Here is an 18944-nt window from a genome sequence, read left to right as displayed (position 1 = left end):
TAAAACACAAATAGATATAAATATATAAGTAGATATCATATTATCGTGTCTGTTAATATTTCAAGTGAAAATTTGTAGAAGACAGTATATAAGGAAAAAAATTCACACACAGAAAATATTATTTTGATTTTTTTTATATAAAAAAATATTATATTAAAAAATAAACTTTAAATCTAATTCAATTTTATAAAATTAATTTATGAAGTGATTTCTCTCCAATTATATACTATGAAATACTCTAAAATCTATTTAACATAGGATCTTCTAACATAACAAAAAAACTCATTTCAATGAGTTACAGTTTTATGTGATGAAGCTCTTAAAATTTCTTCACTAAACTGTGATACCTTGTCAAATGAACCATCCTCAGTTCTGGCTCCAATTAATGGTAATTCTTCCTCATTGGAACCATTTTCTTGAGTTACCTTTGATTCTTGATCAGCAGTAGGTCCATAAGCCCAACTGCATAGTAGATAATACAGTAAATTAACAGCACTGAGAGTGACAAGAACCCAATAGTACTTGTCAAAATGACCCTTGTTAATGTTATCTGAGATCCATCCATGTTTTCCCCCTCTTGAACTGAACTTTTCCACAGCACTGAATAGCAAAGAAGATAACACATATCCTACAGCCATTCCAACTCCAAAAAAGGAAGAAGCAATGCTTGACATGGTCTTTGGAAACTCAGTGTAATAGAACTCATTCTGGCCTACTGCATTGAATGCTTCAGCTATGCCACCCAAGCAAAGTTGAGGAAAAAGCCACATTGCAGACATGTTCAAAACTGCATGTGTGTCATTAACATGTCCCTCACTAATTGCTCTCCTTCTCCTTGTAGTCTCAACAATTGCTGCAGTTACCAAGTGGAGAAAAGAGAAGAACAACCCAAGACCCATTCTTGTCTTGGAGCTGATCCTAATTGGTTTGCCTCTGAGCTTTGATGCTAGAGGAATAATGGCACGGTCATAAAGAGCTATCCAAATGAAAATTGTGAATATCATGATTACGGTTAAAGACCCTGCTGGAACTTCAAAGTTTGGAGTGATGTGTCTGTTAAGGGATTTAGCTTGCAGCAATCCAAATGAGCCTCCAATGTTGAGATACATCATGATCCCTGTAGACCACAGGGGAATAACTTTTACAATAGCTTTTAGTTCCTCTACTTGATCAACTGTGCACAGACTCCATGGATTCAAGGTTGATCCATCAGAGGCTAGATCTTTTTCTGGGTCCTTAATGAAGCAAGCTTTATTCAGAAACCTGGAAGAAAACACAACATCATCAGAAAAAAAAATTTCATGTTAGGTATCTCTATGCAACTTGACATCTTAGCTAGACTGATACCTCAAATAACAACAATCATCTACTATCACATGATCAAAACTCATATGTTAACAAAAATATACTAGAAGCTTATTATTATTTCAAACAGTGTGTAAGCAAAAGATAACAATAATGGTAGTGTGAATATGTGATTCAACCTTAGTTTATCAGTTGGAAGAACTAGATCAGAGTCCTTGTTATGATGATACATTCCATCAGAGACCTTATGCGGTATTCGAAGTTTTCTGTTCTTACAGGCTACAACAATGACACGGGCAAAGCCAGTGAGCAAGCTGCTGTGTGTTTTATGCTTTACATAGAGTGGAGAAGCCAGAAAAAAGAGAACAGTGGACAAGAACATGAGTGCTGCTGGAACTCCAAAGCCTAATTTCCATCCAAGATGATCTTGGATATACACAATTCCAGTGAAGGCAATTATGACTGATATTGCTGAGGAAGCATAGTACCAGCTGAAGAATATCTCCAAAGCCCTTTGATTATTGGGGTTATCTTTTCTATTCACCTGGTCAGCACCAAAGGCCAGGGAACATGAAAGGCCACCATTTCCAATGGACATGAGAGCAAGGGAAGAGATTAACATTGCCATTTGCCCAAATGTTGCTGATACACATTTTTCAGTTTCAGAATTGCAATGAGGAGGCTGAGCCTCTGGGATCATGGCTGTTAGCCACAATAGTGCCATTCCCTGTTATTAGGAGTGAAAACACTACTAATTAGTAATCATATTCTAAATATTTCCCCATCTTCCAAGTAACCACAACCATAATGAAATTTTGGAAGTTGAATTTAGACTAAATGCACAAAGACTGTGTATCTGATACAATACTTGTCAATACCATTATTCTACAGCACTTGATACTATAGATATGTAAAATACTATCTAAATATGGAACAAAAATCATGAAACATAACAAATATAACAGCAATAATGCAAATCCAACATAAGAACATGCTTCTTAGACATTACTAGAACTAGAAATTCTTGATATCATACATCACTTCCTAGTGTCTACAGATAAAAAAGTCTCAACCTCTCTCATTCTTTTCTTGAAATCATCTATAAAAGGGGCCATTTCCATTTTGGTTCATCAAGGACAATAGATTTTCATAACTTCTTTCAAAGGCTAGGATACTTGATAGAATCATATGAGTGAAATATCCAAGAATATCATTGAGGATGGTTATTGTGATGAGGGAAAAGGAATAAGGGGTAAACCTACCAGGAAAGTGATGAAGGAACCTAAACCAACAGAGAGAAAGCGACCCAGATAAGAATCAGCAATGAATGCCCCAGGAAGAGGCATGAAATTGGTGGTTGCAACAGATAATAGGAGTATCTGGGTAGCTTTGCCCAAATGAAGATTGTAATTTCCCATCAAATACAGTATCATATTGGGCAGAAGCCCCAAGGTTGCCACTCTCGCAAGTGCTTCATTTGCTGCCATTCACCCCATCAAATCAAAACACAAAACACAGAACACAAATAACATAAAACAAAACATGATCTGAAAGAACATAGTCCGAGGTTGAATTGAGGAACAGTGCAACAGAACACAAACCTATGATGAAAGGCATGGTAACGAGGCCACCCTTACCACGCCCTTGGAGTTGAGAAATTCGGTGAGAAGCCATTTGGGGTTGAGCTGAAGAAAGCTCAATCTTCTCCATTGATCTGCCACTGTTAGTTAACTACTCACCTTATCCTAAAGCAACAAACAAAGCCAGAGTACACATAAAATAGTAATGTTCAGCAAAACCTCAAGAATAGTCAATGTTCAGCAAAACCTCTCTTCTGTTCTTCCACTGTCAAAGGCGTCTTCAAATTTTAAGTGTTGTGACAAATGTTTTCAATTAGAATCCAGTGATTAACTAACTTACCAAGATCAGAGAATTAGTTAGTACGTATGTTCTTACTTAAATTTTGTTCTTAAATTTATATGTAATATTTTTTTTAGTTTCAATACAAAACATGTAATTTCTCTAAAGCACAGTTAAACATGAAACATTTTAGTACAAACAAATTTTATATATAATTTTTTTTAAAAGTATATTGTTTTCTTAGAGTTTCTTTTTCTAAAATATGCTTAACAAAAAAATTATCATAAATATAAGTTTTGTCTATGTAATTTAATGTGAGATTGATTTTCATTCCGAATCTATACTTTATATTAAATTGTTGTATACTTTGATTCGAAATTGATTTTTATTTCTAAAGTTTCAATTTCCTTTTTATCTTTTAGAGAATACCTATCAATTTATAAAAAAAATTCAAGATCTTACAAAGTACATTAAGAGGTGTTTTTCAATGTGTTTGAACAAGTTTCCACCTTAATTTTAGGGTTTTAATTTTTAACTTTCGTTTGCAAATAAGTTTAAAGTAGATAAATTTAAGTTTCTAAATTTTTAGCTTTAGTTTTATACTAACACAAATTTTTTTTTTTAGTTTTAATGCAATGTAGTTTTAAAAGCAAAACCAATTCTATCTCAGAATAACTATTTTTTTACCACAAATTCCATTAGTAGCCCTCACTCATCCACTTAATCAGTTCCAACTTTTGGTCTTAAAATGACATTATGTTACTATATACTAGCAATTTCAAAATATTTTTTTAACTTGAAGAGATTATTATTTTGAAGTAACATTGAGTACCACAACATTCTCCCACCAATTAGAGATTAATACATTTCATAATATATAATTGAACGTAAATCTCATCTTATAAGTCGGTTTTATAAGGTTGAGTCAGATTTAAAAGTTCACTTTTTAATATATATCAGAATTATTTTGAGTTTATCCTAATGATTATTTATTGAGTTTATCAAGTCATCTGTCATCAAACCGTTATCAGACCATTCATAATATATAGTACCACGCACAAGTTGATAACCTCGGCATAATGAAAATAACTAAAAACTATGAGGTTGAGTCAGTCATGACAGAGCAGCTAGCAACAATTTAGCTTACAATTAATAGGAATGCATTAGTATTGCATATACGTAAAATGTCCACTTCAAATTACAATTTAGCTTGACAGAGAGATCAACCAACATCTTTGATTCATGAAATGGAACACATCAAATCCAGAAAAGTTGCATTGTCTATAGATCAAGCCTTGGCTTCGCTCCATTCTTGTAATGTTTGGGTTGCAACTCCAATATTTTTCATGTCAAACAAATTGGCTGAAACCATACAAAATGATTGATCATCATGTCAGCAAGCAAACAATGTAAAAAGCTAAAGACCATTAATATGTACTTAAATTTCCATTGGAAAAGGGTATTAGATGATTATTATTAGGATAGACTCAAAAATGGCTTTGGTATCATATTAAGAAATGAACTTTGATACATATTAAGAAGTAAACTTTAAGTTTAACTTAATCTTATAAAGTCGATTTTATGAGATTGAGTTTAGGGTTTAGTTGCTGCCAATTGCAGATCTTTTGTCAGACCAAAAATGAAAATGATACCTTGATGAACTTCAGGTGTGGCTGCTGCAGTAGCATCAACAATAACAGTCACCTGTGGATAGTCCAATGCTACAGCATCAAACACAGTTTGCCTGATACAATTTGGAGTTTGAATTCCTGCAATTACAATAAAGTTTGTGTGAAGTCAATTTACCTGGATCAAAACTGTAAGTAATAAGTTGACATTAAATGTATTACGCTGACCAGTGATGACCAGATTATGAATTCCTGTAGCTTGAAGAACTGAATGAAGGTGTGTAGCAAAGAATGCACTGAACCTGCTCTTCACAAGTTTATAATCTTCTTCTTTAATCAGCAACCCATCAACTAATCCTGCACCTTCACTTCCTTTACACCCTATTTTAACTTTCATCTCTGTATAATAATGTCTACGAAAAAGCTCAACATCTCTTCCTAAGGGATCGTTTTCTCGTACTACCTGAAAACATTGCCACAGACATTTTTCAAAAAATTTATATGTATTACTCGTTTTCAGTTTCCTTGTTTACATTTTCATATTCTTTCAGTGAAATCCAGTAGATCTTGCCTAAAAACTTCGATAATGTTTCAAACTCAAGTCCTTTGAAAAATAATGACGGTATTCCAGATGTTGTCTCTCTTGAAGTTCGAAGTTCTGTAACGGTTTTATTTGTAGAAGATGTCTCAGTGGATTGAGAAATTTCAGTGAAATCCAGTAGATCTTTCCTGTAAACTTTGATCATGTTCCGAGCTCAAATTCCTTTAGAGATAACATCATTAAAATGAATGACCATATTCGTATGTCTTAGAGTTTGGAAAAAGACATATCAATAGATTAAGAAAAGAATAATGTATTATTTTTGACCTCGATTCCTAAATAATGTAAAATTATTGAATGTAGTGGAACAGATTCTCATAATCATGCAAACAAGTAAAATTTATATAAAAACTTGTTTCATAATAACAACTAAAGGAATTGTACATATATCTTATTAATTGATTTCATGATATTATTAATCTACCAAAAAGTTTACAAAACAAAAACTGTGGAGTTTGAGAAGCTTGGTTATTATTACCCAAACTATGAGAATGCCACGCTCTCTGGCAATTTCCACAGCCTTAACCACATTTGGAACAATGTTTTTCCCTGCTTTTAGTGCCACAGGACTCCAATCTTCTATGAAATCTTTCTGCAACATCACAAACCCACAAAACAGAGACTACTTAATTTCTCCAAAAACATTCTAATTAACCAAAACTTACTTAGTAATTCAACAATTTAATAAATATATTAAATACATAAAATTGAACTATTTAACAATTTCAATACATGTTCCAACTTTAAATCCGAAAAATAATATCATTAGGGTCAATCATCACATCCGAGATATTATCTGTTTTAGAGGTCGATGTTCAGATTTTGTACTTAAAAAACACTTTGGTGGGTTGAAGAAGAAAAGAGTATATAACTTTTTCTTTAGTCTCGACTCCTTAGCGATGTGAAACTATATTATCAGTACCAGAATAATACACAACAATGTTAAAGAGTTTAGTTTACTAAGTACCTGCATGTCGATGACAAGAAGAGCTGTTTGCTTCCAATCTTTTGCCATTTCTGTTCCAAAAGATGAACTGACCTACACCAAGAGCAGATTTTACTGCACAAGAATTATGAACATGAACAATCTCAAAAAGGAAAATAATGAAGAGAAGGAACAGTCACAAACTCAATCTGAGAAATGTAGCTTGAAATGTGGAGTACATATATAGAGTCTCTTCTTTAGATCATTTTTCATTAAATACATAAAAGCAAAATCTGAAATGAACTCTTTTTATAAATTAGAATATGAATAAATAATGAGGGAGTAAATTGGACCTTGAGATTTCAAAATACTTTATATGTCGATATTATTGTTTTTTTTCTTTCATAAATAATGTAATTTTATTTAATATTATTTTAAATGGATAATGTTTTTTACTTTGGAATTGGACAAGTTATCTATATACAAAGACAACTTGTCCAATTTTAGAATATTTTTTTATTTTATTTTAGAAAATATTAAATAGAACTACTCTATTTATGGGAAAAAACCAATATCATTCTTTTTGAGTTTGTGACTATACCATAGTTTAGTTAGAGTGTAATTGTTGTGTCAAAGTTTTGTTTTTCTTCTATAATATTGTTTCATACTCTTTTTAAATAAATAAAGTTTAAAATTTAACTTATATTAAACTTTAAATGATATGGTTATCTTTCTCCTCTTAATAGTTTATTTTAATAATATACTTCAACTTTCCTTTTTTGTTTTTGTTAGTGATGCTGACTTTTATAAATAAAATAATAGATAAATATTGTTATAATCAAATAATTGAATATAAAAGGGAGACAAAATGGGGACAACACCGACAAAGTTCCACCAAATTTTTTGGAAATTTGGAGTTTGATCTTGAACAAAAATAAACCAGATAAATAATAACATATTAAGAGAAAAAAATATTAATATATTATTTTAAATTGAAAGTTGTTTGTTAATATCTCATATATTAACTGTGGGATATAGTGATATAATGTTACTAAAAAACTCACAATTCTTCTCAACATTTTTCAGAATATTATTTACTGTCAAATGTTATTTAATAATTTCTTTCTGATATTCCTTTGTATTATTTTATAAAGTTAAATATTGTTAAAGCAACTCTTTTGCTGTTTATGTATTAGTTTTTATTCATATATTCTAATTATCTTAACTAATATTGTACAACACCTCAAAAAAGATAAGAAGTCAACAAAAGCTGAACACGTGATGCACGATTAAGGCTACAGTTTTGGAAAAACTTTTTGGAATTGCTGAATGTTTATTTACTCAATTTGCATTTAAAATTTTTAATTTATGAAAAATTAATATCATTCAATTATATATCATGTGTGCTGATTAATTGGAATGAAGCTCGAACACTCTTCTTAAATGGCGTTCGTATGACACCTGTAGGATACGTATCCGTGAAGTGTCCAATTCAAAAAATTATTTGTTAGATTTATGACAATTTTAATACGGTTATAACACAATTTTAAAAAAGAAAAATACATTAATTTTCTCAAAATTCAAATTTTATTGTATAAATTATTATTGTGATTATAAAAATAAGAAACAAATTCTTGTGAACCAATCATGGAAAACATCTTTCTGCTCCAACAAATAATCTGGAACATACTTGTGCACATAAATTTTTATTGTCAATTTATATAATTTATAATTATATAATATATAGATCAGTGTCCCCGTGTCTTACATTTTAGATATTTTACGTATCTTCGTATCCGTATCCGTGTCGTATTAGTATCTGTGTCGGTGTCTGTGTTATATAGATTGGAACTGAACCATATCATTCAATACTTTCTAATAACACTACAAGAAAATCATGAACTCTAGAATAAAAAAATTAATGAATTGCCATAGTGACTAAATTAAAGACTATTTTTAGAGACAAAAAAATGTTTTCTAAAATAGTTTTTATTATTGTTAAATGGTTTCTAAATTAATATCTAATTAGCAATCAAGGTTTTTGAATAATTGGTAGTTAGAATCTTAGTAGCTAATTAGATACCAATTTAGAAACTATTTAACAATAATAGAAACTAATTTAGAAACCAATTTTTTTTCTTATCTAAAATAGTCTCTACTTTAGTTAATAATGTCTTGTAGTTTCAGAAAAAAAAATATATAATTAGAAATTCTTCTTATTTTTATTTTTAGGTCTTTATCCTTAATAGTTTTTAATATTCGATTTGTTAACGTTAAAGTCAATATTTAATATTTAATATTTAATAACTAAAAATAGTAAATGTTATTGAATATATACATTTGTTTTTAATCTAGATCAACCTATATATAAAAATATTTAAATTTTGTTATAATTTGTGGTTACAATTTAATATTACTAAACTCTTTTCTCAAATTGAAACATTAAACAATCTCATACAAAATTCATTAATTGAATGATAAATATTTGGTGGTTGTAGATAAACTACCCAACCTTTTGTGCATAATTTCTTCTATATTCAATGAATGAGGTCCCAAAATAGTCACCTCAACTTAAAGTGCAATGATTCCTTTTTGTGCTTATTAATTGGAATTCAACCATATAATTCAATACCTTAAATTTTAAAATAATACTAAAACCTTCATACAAACCCCAATCATAATATTAATATCATAAAATAAATAAATTTCACCCATTAAGTTGAAAATCACTAGTGTTGGAAAAAGATAAATTTAGTTATGTTATAACTTAATTGACTTCTTTACTAAAACATATTCTAAATTTAAAGGTATAATATACCTATGTATTGTTTTTGTTAATAGATGGGTTTTTTTTAGTTTCCATATATTTTTATATTAATTATTATTATTATTTTTTAATAATACTTTTTTCATATGATGACAAATGATTATTGTTACTTGAGGTGTTAGCCTAGCTGAGATGTCAAATAGCATAGTAATGTCTAACATGAAAAAATTTTATATAAAAAAAACATATTCTAAATTTTAAAATCTTCAAATCGAGCAATAATCACAATACCATAAACTAAATTATTCTCTTAATTTAATGGATCAAAAGATATTTGTAACCAAATAAAAATAATAAATTTTTATTTTATTTCAAAATATTTTAAACTTCAACTTTGTATCGATTCCTTCTTAGATTTCATGTCCTTTTACATCTAAGTATCATAATTTTAATTTCAACTTCTTTTATAAACAGGCTCTTTTATTAAACTATGGTTAAACCACTAATAAAAATACATTTCAACCATATGTTTATTTTAAATACAATTATTTGTTAAAATTTGAATGAAATAAAAGTTTAAAGGTTTATTTATAAAGTGGTAAATTTTAAATTTGGATGTATATCATATTTGACGCCTTTTCTATGCTCGTGTACAATGTGCTTACAAATACTCCTTATGTATTTCAGATTCTAGCCGCTGATAATTTTTTTCCATTATTTCATCCAATGGTCCATAATAATTACTCATGAATTAAAATATAATAAAATATTATATCTGAATTCTTACATAAAGTTGAGATGGCCGAGTTGGTCTAAGGCGCCAGATTAAGGTTCTGGTCCGAAAGGGCGTGGGTTCAAATCCCACTCTCAACAAAATAAATTTTTTATATTTTCAATTTCAATAAATAAATTAGAAGAGATATTTTTTTTTTATGTAAGATTTATTTAAACATTTTTACAACACTTACCAATTTAACTAATATCATGTAATATTGAAGTCAAAAGTCAAACAACTTAAAAAAAATATACTTAAATGATGTTATTATTAAAAAAAATACAAATAATATATTATTTACTTAAATAAATTAAAATACAGTCTATTCTGTATTATAAAGAAAATTGTGAGTATTGCATATAAGTATTTTTTTATGTATAATTTTGAAAATGTTAAGATTATGTTATATATAACTTGTATTGTGTGGTATAAAAAATATTTTGAATAAATAATCAATTCAATTCTTAAAGTAGAACAAAAACATCTTGACCAATGAAAGATGTGTTTCGACTTAGTCGTAGGGTTAAATTTGATTTTTATAATTAATTTATGACTTCTTTTTTAATATTTATAAAATTAAATGTGTCATTTCAATTTAGTTCTTAAATTTAATTATTTAATGTTGTTTTGATAATTCAGTTATGTCTTATATAGTATATATAAATTATTAATAAATACATTATCATCTTCTCCTACTGCAGTTTCTTATTTTCATGTAGTCAAAAGTTCTTAAGCAGCAGCACACAAAGGTTCGCTTATACACTGCCAAAGACATCAACACCTTTTGTCTTGGAATTGAACACCACAGAAGGTTGTAGAAGTAGCATGGTTCATGCAGATCAAGCTTTGGGCTCGCTCCATTCTTGTAATGTTGGGGTTGCAACTCCAATATTTTTCATGTCAAACAAATTGGCTGAAACCACCAAAATATTGGTCATCAATGCATCATTGCCATCAAATGAACTTTATAAGCAGATTATGAAAAAACAAGAAAAGGTTACCTGCTTTGAGGCACGTAGAATATAAGAACTTGTCCCCAAAAAAAATGGATTTTCTTTTTATACTGGTCGGTACCGGACGAGTCCCGGTAAATACTGATTAACTAAAAGATAGTACAAATATTTTTCAAATATTCTATATATTAATATACCTCCCTATAAATTAGGAATCATGCTATAAATCAAACTGACATTTGATAGATTCGGCCCATCACAACAAAGACCTATGACTAAACACTATAAATAAATCCTTTGTGGAGGGTGGTAAGATACGCTTCTATCAATTACCAACCTACACTCTTTACACAGAGTACTTACTTGAAAATCAGATAACCTATTTAAGGTCAACCCGATTGAGCATCAACATTTGAGAAAAAAGATTCAAAGGAAGAAATTATAGGATCATCGACACGTCAGTAATGGTAAGACCAGTCTCAAGTACTATCTAGACTCTCTTTACCTATATAGGTGCACTTTTGATAAATTAAAAAAATGGCTTTAAAGAAGTGTGGCATATGATGACATTAAACATGCCCCAGAGCAACAATGTCAACTCTGGAGTAAGGAGAAGCTTAGTTTTGCAATTATATGTGCTTGACTCCTCAAACATGTCCTCTCAGAAACTGATAAATTGCATCTCAAAAATAAAGTTTCATAAGAAATCCTCTGCAGGAAATTAATATGGACGTATTCAAAGGTGTTGTTTACTTCATTAGGCCTTTGTACAGTCAGATATAACTTCTAATCTCTAATAGTTGTACAACTTGTGAAGTGAACAAACATACTGATACGCCAAATTAACAAATTGCAACTCAGTTTTATATAGATCAGAGTTCTTCAAGATATGAGTGAATACTGTGTGTGCAACTAACAGATACAATTCCAAGGAACAATGAAAAATTAGAAAACAAAGACATTGCAAAGCTGAAGACCATTACCAAGATGAATATCAGGAGTTGCAGCTGCTGTAGCATCAACAATAACAGTTACGGGTTGATAGTCCAATGCTACAGCATCATAGACAGTTTGCCTAATACAGTTGGGAGTTTGAACACCTACATACATCAAGTCAATACACAAACACAGAACTCTTAGTAAGTTGACATGGTGTATTACAAAAACTATCACTCACCAGTGATCACCAGACTATTAATTCCTGCTCCTTGAAGGACTGAATGAAGGTGTGTAGCAAAGAATGCACTAAAACGGGTTTTCACAAGTTTATAATCCTCTTCTTTAATAACCAGTCCATCAACTAATTCTAGACCTTCACTTCCTTTAGAGAGTGGACCAACTTTCCCTGCAGCATAAAGATGGCGACGAAAGAGTTCAACATCTCTTCCTAAGGGATCATGTTCCCTTACTACCTGGAAACGTGTTTAGAAATATAATTCAACAGTTAGATAACTATTTCCTGATACCAACAGTTCAAGATCTCTGGATAGTGAATACACAATGATGTTATTACAGAGACTTTTATCTTAATCTAATACTAGTAACTCAAGGTTTGCAAAAGGAATAGGAATGATAGGTCTGTAGGAACTTGTGCGTGTTTTTCTTTTGTGCTCTTCCTCTTCTTACATAGACTTCGTAGGATATGACCATTTGCAGCATAAATGTCTTTATATTGTAGAAGAGATTATGATCAAAGTCTTGCGTAATTGATATAAATTTGAATCTTCATTTGAATTCTTCTTTGAAAAAACTTGATATTATTGTACCTGTTACTTAATATAAAATAATGAACATGGGGCAATAACATAGTAATCACAGAATTTATATTTGCATGCGATATATTATCTTATTTGTTCGATATAATTGACATGGTCTAATTAAACGTTGATGAAATAACTTTATTCCATATAATATTATTTCTATGAAATAGCACATTGGACGTCGGTTTATGTATATCAGAAAATTGATATAGAATAATTTAATAACATGTTTGAGTTATTTCCTTTATTATTTTCTCATAGTTGTTAGATTTTCTCTCTCTCACACACATATATATACACACACAATTCCTCTATGTCTTTCGAGGGAATACAAATGGTTCTTACAAGGTTGGATTTCCTTACACGTGTCTTTCTTGGTCTTCGACTTCTCAGCTTCTCAATCTCTAAGTCATGAAAATTATACTCTAACTCTCAAGTCAAGTCTCAGTTCAAGTAAAGGATATTAAGTCAGGATCAGGATTAAGTTACCTTTGACCTTAGGGTGTTTTCCTATTTATAGTGGTTGTCTTGGACCTTTGGCTGTACAGATGATTAAGTTGCATCCAATGAAGCTCAATTGCCTTTAATCATGATTTGTGAGTATTTATTATGAAGTACTGGTGTCTTAATCTTGTATGTTGTTCTCTAATTTGCAAGATACCAAGATGTCGATACTTGGATACTCGATAATACACTATGGAACTTCATCATCACGGTACTCAAGAGTATACTGTGAGACCTCGTCCTCTTGGTAATTTTAGTACACAGATGGTGGTAGGGGGATGAACTCTGGACCGTAGTCCATATCCGGACTAGCTTTTTGCGTCCTTTCTACTGGACAGGTACAGCTTCGGCCATGCTCGCAACAAGAGCATGTTGGAGCTTTTCTTCATTTTGTTCTGACAAGACAGCCACCTTGCTTTTTCTTGGTTCCACCCTTCTTTTTCGTCTTGTTAGATTGCTAAAAATTATACAGAGCTTTACTAGGGGAAAACTCCTTTGTTATGATACCATAAGTTAGTAAGAAGACACAGGTAAAGAGAGAAACTCGTCTCTTCAAATTCAAGAAGACAAACAAAAAAACAAACCTCTGATCCAAAATGCAGTGCATATATCAAGATATATATATAAATAAAATCTATAAATCAAGAGCCTAAGGAATTATGAAGACTAATGCTCTGCTTGCATGAACCGATTTACTGTGCAAGATTTGAGGGAAGTAGTGAGTTTGCTTCAAGTGATTTCAAATTATTTAAGAAGATTTAAGCTGGGTTTCATAATCGATTGTTTATGCCCATAATCCATTATCTTGCTAAAATAGTAGGTGTTTTAAGTGTATTTTGTATACATAATTGATTATGAGACACTCCTAATCAATACTTTTTCTTTGTTTTTTTCTTTTTTAATACAGTAAAAATAAATAATTAAAACTAAATTTAAATTAATAAATAAAATCATCTTAATTTTTACTGTTTTCCTTTTAAGTCAACCATATCTTTTCTTCTCCTTTCTTTTCCTTTTTCTTCTCTTCCTTTCCCTCACCAAACAAAACATAAAAAATAAAAAACACTTCATTGTATACATTTTCATATTCTTTCCCTAACATTGAACAATGCTTCTCTGAATAAATAATAAATAATATATGCACTCACAAGATTCTTTACACAGTTTATCGATTTTATGATAAATATCTTAAAAGTCAAACCAATAATGATTTCTGATTGATGGATAACAATAGTATAATTTTATTAAACTCTACTTTTCCAAGCTTCTTGACCAATCATGGAGGTTTGCATTTCATATTAAAACTTGTTTAAATTCATTGGTTTACCCCACCTTTCATTATCCACAGACAAGGAAGAACAGAGAAAAAAATGTTATTACCCAAACAATGAGAATTCCACGCTGTCTAGCAACATCCACAGCTTTAATCACATTTGGGACAATTTCTTTCCCTCCTTTGACAAGTAAGGAACCCCCACCTTCTATAAAATCTTTCTGCAGACAGAGAGAAACTTTAATTTCTCCGAACACGTTAGGAACAACATCGGAAAGTAAACAAACAAGTACCTGCATGTCGATCACGAGAAGGGCTGTGCGATTGGACTCCTCTGCCATTGTTTCCAAAGAGTGAGCTCGAGCAAGTTCAGATTTTGAGCGCAGTGACAAAGGCTTTGGCCAATTGGGTCTCTTATCTTGTAAGGTATTGGTCCCACTGCACACACAAAAATGACGAACCCCAAATAAGTAAGGGAAAAAGGGGAAATTGGAGAGAAAGAAGAAGAAATTACCGAAAGGTGAAACTGGGGTGCTTCAGAAAAGGAAAAGCTGAGAGATTGAAATGTGCAGACTTAAGCATGTTGTTAACATTGTTGTTGTAATTGTTGTATTTGTAATATGTAACTTTAGAATTGTTGTAAGCATATTTTCATAATTTAACATCATGTATATTTAATCACCTAATTTCTTAAAAATCAAGATTATCAATTTTATAAAATCTTCTTATAATTCAATAATATATTAATTAATTTGATAAATCAACTAATTTTTATTAAGATAAACTTTAAATTACATGAAATAATTTCAAAATTAATATAAAATTTATGAAGCTACTTATTTGGATAAATTTGTTAAAATATTATACTTTTTTCAGGATGTTTCTTCCTACACCTCCATATATTTTTCTTTTACCTGCATAAATTTTCATATTTTCAAAAATACCTACAGTAATATTTTGAATTATGTAATCCGAAAGTTTTTTTTCAAATTTGTAATTAGCTTTCGAATTACATAATTCAGAAGTCTTTTTTCAGATACATAATTAGTTTTCAGATTATGTAATCTAAAAGTCTTTTTTAGCTTCCAGATTACATAATCTGAAAGTCTTTTTTCAAATGCGTGTCTGGATTACATAATCCGAAAGCTACTCTATAGGAGTGACACAAGAAGGTTAAAAAAGTATTTTCATGTTGTGTATGGAGGTATCAGAAGAAACTATGGAGGTGCAGGAAAAAACAGTCCTGTTATGATAATTTGACAAAGTCTTCTCCATGCATGCAATCCATTAGTGGCATATCAATATATAAGAAGCCTCTACTGATATTAGTTTCTTTGTAATCTTTTTCTTTTGGTCCTAGGCCTTAATAGTTTAAGGTTGTTTCTTCCTGCACCCCATCCTTCTTCTTCCTGCACTCCATCATTTTTTTAAAATCTCAAAATTGCCCTTTTTTACATTTTATTTTAAAACACAGTTTTCATGACAGTGTGTGGGTTTTAGGTCGGATCGTGAAGGTTGCTGCAATAAAGTGAAAAAATCCATTTGAGAATGGTACTTCATAATGCAAAGTTGTTTCTCAAAAAGACATTTTAGAAGAGAAAAAAAAAAAAAAAAACTCTCAAAATCATTTTCTTCATTTCACATTTTTATGGGGTGTAGGGAAAAAACTGATAGGTGAAGTAAGAAACACCCATAGTTTAATAGAATTAAAACTAGAGAATAAAAAAACTTTTCTATAAATTAGATTTAAATCTACTTCAATGAGTTAAAACTCACATTCACTATGTAGTATAATTTTCTCATATATCTAATTATACATCTTAGACATTATTTTGTCAAATAACTTTTACTCTCATCTTAGATAGTAAATAAGTTCAAGTATAATTATTTTTAATAAATTAACTTGGAAGAAGAGATTTATTTTAAGTTGTATATTATAATTTAATTACATTTTAAGTCAACACAAGATCATTAACACTTTGCTGGAAAGTGTGTTTTTTTTTCTTAGTAATTTCTTAGGAAGTGTTACTGCATTGTTCAATAGGTCTGTAGGTCTGTGTGAACCTTGTATGTTCTCTCTGGTGGTCTAGAACCAAGGTGGTCTAGAACCAAAGGTTTCATGTATACGAATTGAGATATCTCTAAAATGTCCCATTTTTAATTTTATTAATTCTTTGCTGATAAAAAAAAGATTATTAACGCTTTTTAAATGTTTAAAAATAGAAAAGAGTTTTAAAAGGGAAGAAAGAAGTGTAAGGGTTTTTGTTTGAAAAGAGAGTTTGGTTTGTAATATTCCATTATCTTAATGTTGCACATGTGCTTGGTAGCTCTTGATCTCTTCCTAGGGTTGGCATGGCAGCAGAAAGGATAGTGATGATGAAGACAAACACAAAGCAACACGGCTCAAGCACTACTCTATTATTTTAAACACATGACTATGGAGATTCACCCTTTTTCTTTTTCTAACTTTCTTCTTTATAATTTAACCCATATCATTCTTCTTCTTTTGTCTCATTATAACCTATAATGTTTGCACGTGTAATATGTTTTATTATTTTTATGCTTTCCAATTTTATTAGAGATCAAAAAACTTTATAAACTATATTATTCTCATACTCCCATTTTTACCATAGTTTTAGCTTGCACATACATTATATAAAATTATTTTCATGGATCTTGGAACCATATATCTTAATTCTTATAATAATGACTAACCCCAATTGCATTTTTTTTTTCTATTTTATTGTTAATTAGTTTGTGCTCATTGAGGAGATCCCATAGACGTGAATGGACAAAGTATAAAGACATATAAATCAATGATATATAAAATGCACCCATGTTTTAAGATTTTGATATCTCTAAGTTTTAAGATTTTAAATTTCATGTGATCGATCTTTAAGATTTACTTGTCATAGCAAGATAATTTTTTTGTTTTTACTATTATGTATCATTCAGTTTATCATTCTCATTCACTTATTTAAGATCTTTTACCTATTTTAAACTCATATGAATATCCAATATTTATTGATGTTTATTTACTATGTTGGAATATATTACTTTACATTTTTATTTTAGTTGTTTTTGTAAGGGTTGAGACAATAACTCGTTTTGATCACAATTAATTACTTCTCTTTCAGTTTTAACTTCATGGTAATTGGGTATGGATTTCAGGAAGAGAGTGCACCTGGGAAAAGTTATTTGACGCTCAAGTAAATATTCAGTATACATATGCAATAAATGCTATCATTATCATAAATGACGTACATTTGTCTTGATTGTTGTGCAAATTTATAGGATCTTGTTGAACCCTCTTACAATTAGATCGAAATATATATATATATATATATATATATATATATATATATATATATATCATAATTAAGATGTTTATTATCTAATTTTTCGTACAATTTACCTTATATTAATTTACTCTTATCATATATATTCTCGTGAGATTTGATCGATACCAAATAGAATTATCGCTTCCAACAATGCATATTTTATTTGTGGAGGTGTGTTTAACATATAAATTCATTTATTGAGTTATTTCAACCTCCTTTTTGTGTTCTTAATAATGAAAGCATATTAAGAGAAACATACTATAAACAAATGATACAATCACATTCAAACTATTAACTTTTGCTTTTTCTCATATATATAATTAATTATTCCATACATATATATAAAAAACTATAATGTACAACTTTCCATGGGAGTAAGTCATCATAAAAAACAATAGATATGAATAGTCCAATAATTAAATTTCCGTAATGGACTAATCACTTAACCAATTCTTTATTTATCATTAGCATCACCATTCTATACATATAAAATAACTTGTTAGTGGATAAAAGGTAATCACCAGTCATTACCCCATTGGCTTTACATTTCAAAGTGGAAATTAAAAAGTGGCATGAAAACGATAAAAAATTCCAACTTCACATTTGCAAGAGACAAACCATCAAGATAGTAGCCATTTTTCTTGTTTGCTTATTAATTATACCAACAATGGCTCCCCTATAAAATGAATCCAATTAACATTTTTCTTCAAACACATTCATTTTCAATCACAACTTTTTCATCATTCAACAAACTTAAACCAAAAATCTTTTCAAATAATCCCATATATATATATATTAATAGTTAATAACTATCTATATATTTGTATCACACATATACTTATGTCATATAACTTTCTGCTTTGAAAATAGAAAATAGTATATATATACTTCTCTCATACAACTTTCTGCATTGAAAAATGAAAAGATAATTGCAAATAGAAAAATAAATAATCTTTTATCAAAAAAAAAATATGATCCATTTTAAGGATGATCCAACCCTTATACAAAATAATAGAGACAAACACACCTACCTGCAGAACTAAACAAAATCGATAACTTTGCACCAACCACCTAGCTGACAATACCAATTATCTTTATCTATATTATATTACAAATCAAAAAGAGAACCACGTACTATATTATATTACAAATAGAAAAAGAAATAATCTCTCTACTATTTTTTTATCAACAAAAGAAAAAGATTTATTTTAGAGATGATCCAACTCTTATACAGAACAAAAGAGACAAACAC

General features: G+C 29.7%; 3 protein-coding genes and 1 non-coding gene across 8 annotated transcripts; 1 reads left to right on the top strand and 3 right to left on the bottom strand.

Moving 5' to 3' along the window:
• Positions 1-111: 111 nt before the first annotated feature.
• On the bottom strand, positions 112-3253 carry LOC137819059 (protein NRT1/ PTR FAMILY 1.1-like). The gene is made up of 4 exons (XM_068622782.1): positions 2907-3253; positions 2568-2785; positions 1485-2032; positions 112-1263 (listed from the first exon to the last, which is right to left on the bottom strand). Exons 1-4 carry the CDS (start codon positions 3013-3015, stop codon positions 288-290), a joined length of 1851 nt encoding a protein of 616 aa, XP_068478883.1. The 5' UTR covers positions 3016-3253; the 3' UTR covers positions 112-287.
• Positions 3254-4286: 1033 nt separating this feature from the next.
• Positions 4287-6652, bottom strand: LOC137819497 (probable inactive nicotinamidase At3g16190). 4 transcript variants are annotated; one of them, XM_068623368.1, is made up of 6 exons: positions 6524-6652; positions 6362-6433; positions 5873-5986; positions 5016-5256; positions 4818-4934; positions 4287-4527 (listed from the first exon to the last, which is right to left on the bottom strand). In XM_068623368.1, the coding sequence occupies exons 2-6, from the start codon at positions 6407-6409 to the stop codon at positions 4454-4456; spliced, it is 594 nt and encodes a 197-aa protein (XP_068479469.1). In that variant the 5' UTR covers positions 6410-6433; positions 6524-6652; the 3' UTR covers positions 4287-4453. The 4 variants fall into 4 exon arrangements, with proteins under 4 accessions (XP_068479469.1, XP_068479470.1, XP_068479472.1 ...); XM_068623369.1 differs by having other exon boundaries at positions 6362-6428; positions 6524-6648; XM_068623371.1 differs by having other exon boundaries at positions 5022-5256; positions 6524-6645.
• A 3226-nt stretch (positions 6653-9878) lies between these two features.
• Positions 9879-9959, top strand: TRNAL-AAG (transfer RNA leucine (anticodon AAG)). The gene has a single exon. It is a non-coding gene; the product is annotated as a tRNA-Leu (tRNA).
• A 527-nt stretch (positions 9960-10486) lies between these two features.
• LOC137818597 (probable inactive nicotinamidase At3g16190) lies at positions 10487-14975 on the bottom strand. 2 transcript variants are annotated; one of them, XR_011082098.1, is made up of 6 exons: positions 14866-14975; positions 14645-14789; positions 14459-14572; positions 11992-12226; positions 10863-11914; positions 10487-10774 (listed from the first exon to the last, which is right to left on the bottom strand). XR_011082098.1 is itself a non-coding variant. In XM_068622121.1 (6 exons), exons 1-6 carry the CDS (start codon positions 14931-14933, stop codon positions 10701-10703), a joined length of 753 nt encoding a protein of 250 aa, XP_068478222.1. In that variant the 5' UTR covers positions 14934-14975; the 3' UTR covers positions 10487-10700. The 2 variants fall into 2 exon arrangements, 1 of the variants encoding a protein (XP_068478222.1); XM_068622121.1 differs by having other exon boundaries at positions 11798-11914.
• Between the last annotated feature and the right edge of the window lie 3969 nt (positions 14976-18944).

The sequence above is a fragment of the Phaseolus vulgaris genome, chromosome 10 (assembly GCF_000499845.2).
Source record: "Phaseolus vulgaris cultivar G19833 chromosome 10, P. vulgaris v2.0, whole genome shotgun sequence".
NCBI classification, from domain to species: Eukaryota; Viridiplantae; Streptophyta; class Magnoliopsida; order Fabales; family Fabaceae; genus Phaseolus; species Phaseolus vulgaris.
The sequence above is the reverse complement of the archived record's forward strand: the minus strand, read 5'-3'. Positions and strand labels throughout refer to the sequence as shown.

What these genes read in the sequence shown, in the direction of transcription:
- LOC137819497 (XM_068623368.1), bottom strand. Translation starts at nt 6,409, where the DNA reads ATGGCAAAAGATTGGAAGCAAACAGCTCTTCTTGTCATCGACATGCAG. An exon ending in TTCTTGTCATCGACATGCAG is followed by an intron (nt 5,987 to 6,361) that starts GTACTTAGTAAA and finishes GTGATGTTGCAG; the next exon opens with AAAGATTTCATAGAAGATTG. An exon ending in GTGGCATTCTCATAGTTTGG is followed by an intron (nt 5,257 to 5,872) that starts GTAATAATAACC and finishes CAATGTTTTCAG; the next exon opens with GTAGTACGAGAAAACGATCC.
- LOC137819059 (XM_068622782.1), bottom strand. Translation starts at nt 3,015, where the DNA reads ATGGAGAAGATTGAGCTTTCTTCAGCTCAACCCCAAATGGCTTCTCAC. An exon ending in TACCATGCCTTTCATCATAG is followed by an intron (nt 2,786 to 2,906) that starts GTTTGTGTTCTG and finishes GGTGAATGGCAG; the next exon opens with CAAATGAAGCACTTGCGAGA. An exon ending in CTTCCAACTGATAAACTAAG is followed by an intron (nt 1,264 to 1,484) that starts GTTGAATCACAT and finishes GTTTTCTTCCAG; the next exon opens with GTTTCTGAATAAAGCTTGCT.
- LOC137818597 (XM_068622121.1), bottom strand. Translation starts at nt 14,933, where the DNA reads ATGCTTAAGTCTGCACATTTCAATCTCTCAGCTTTTCCTTTTCTGAAG. An exon ending in GTGGAATTCTCATTGTTTGG is followed by an intron (nt 12,227 to 14,458) that starts GTAATAACATTT and finishes ACACGTTTCCAG; the next exon opens with GTAGTAAGGGAACATGATCC. An exon ending in TAATAGTCTGGTGATCACTG is followed by an intron (nt 11,915 to 11,991) that starts GTGAGTGATAGT and finishes TGATGTATGTAG; the next exon opens with GTGTTCAAACTCCCAACTGT.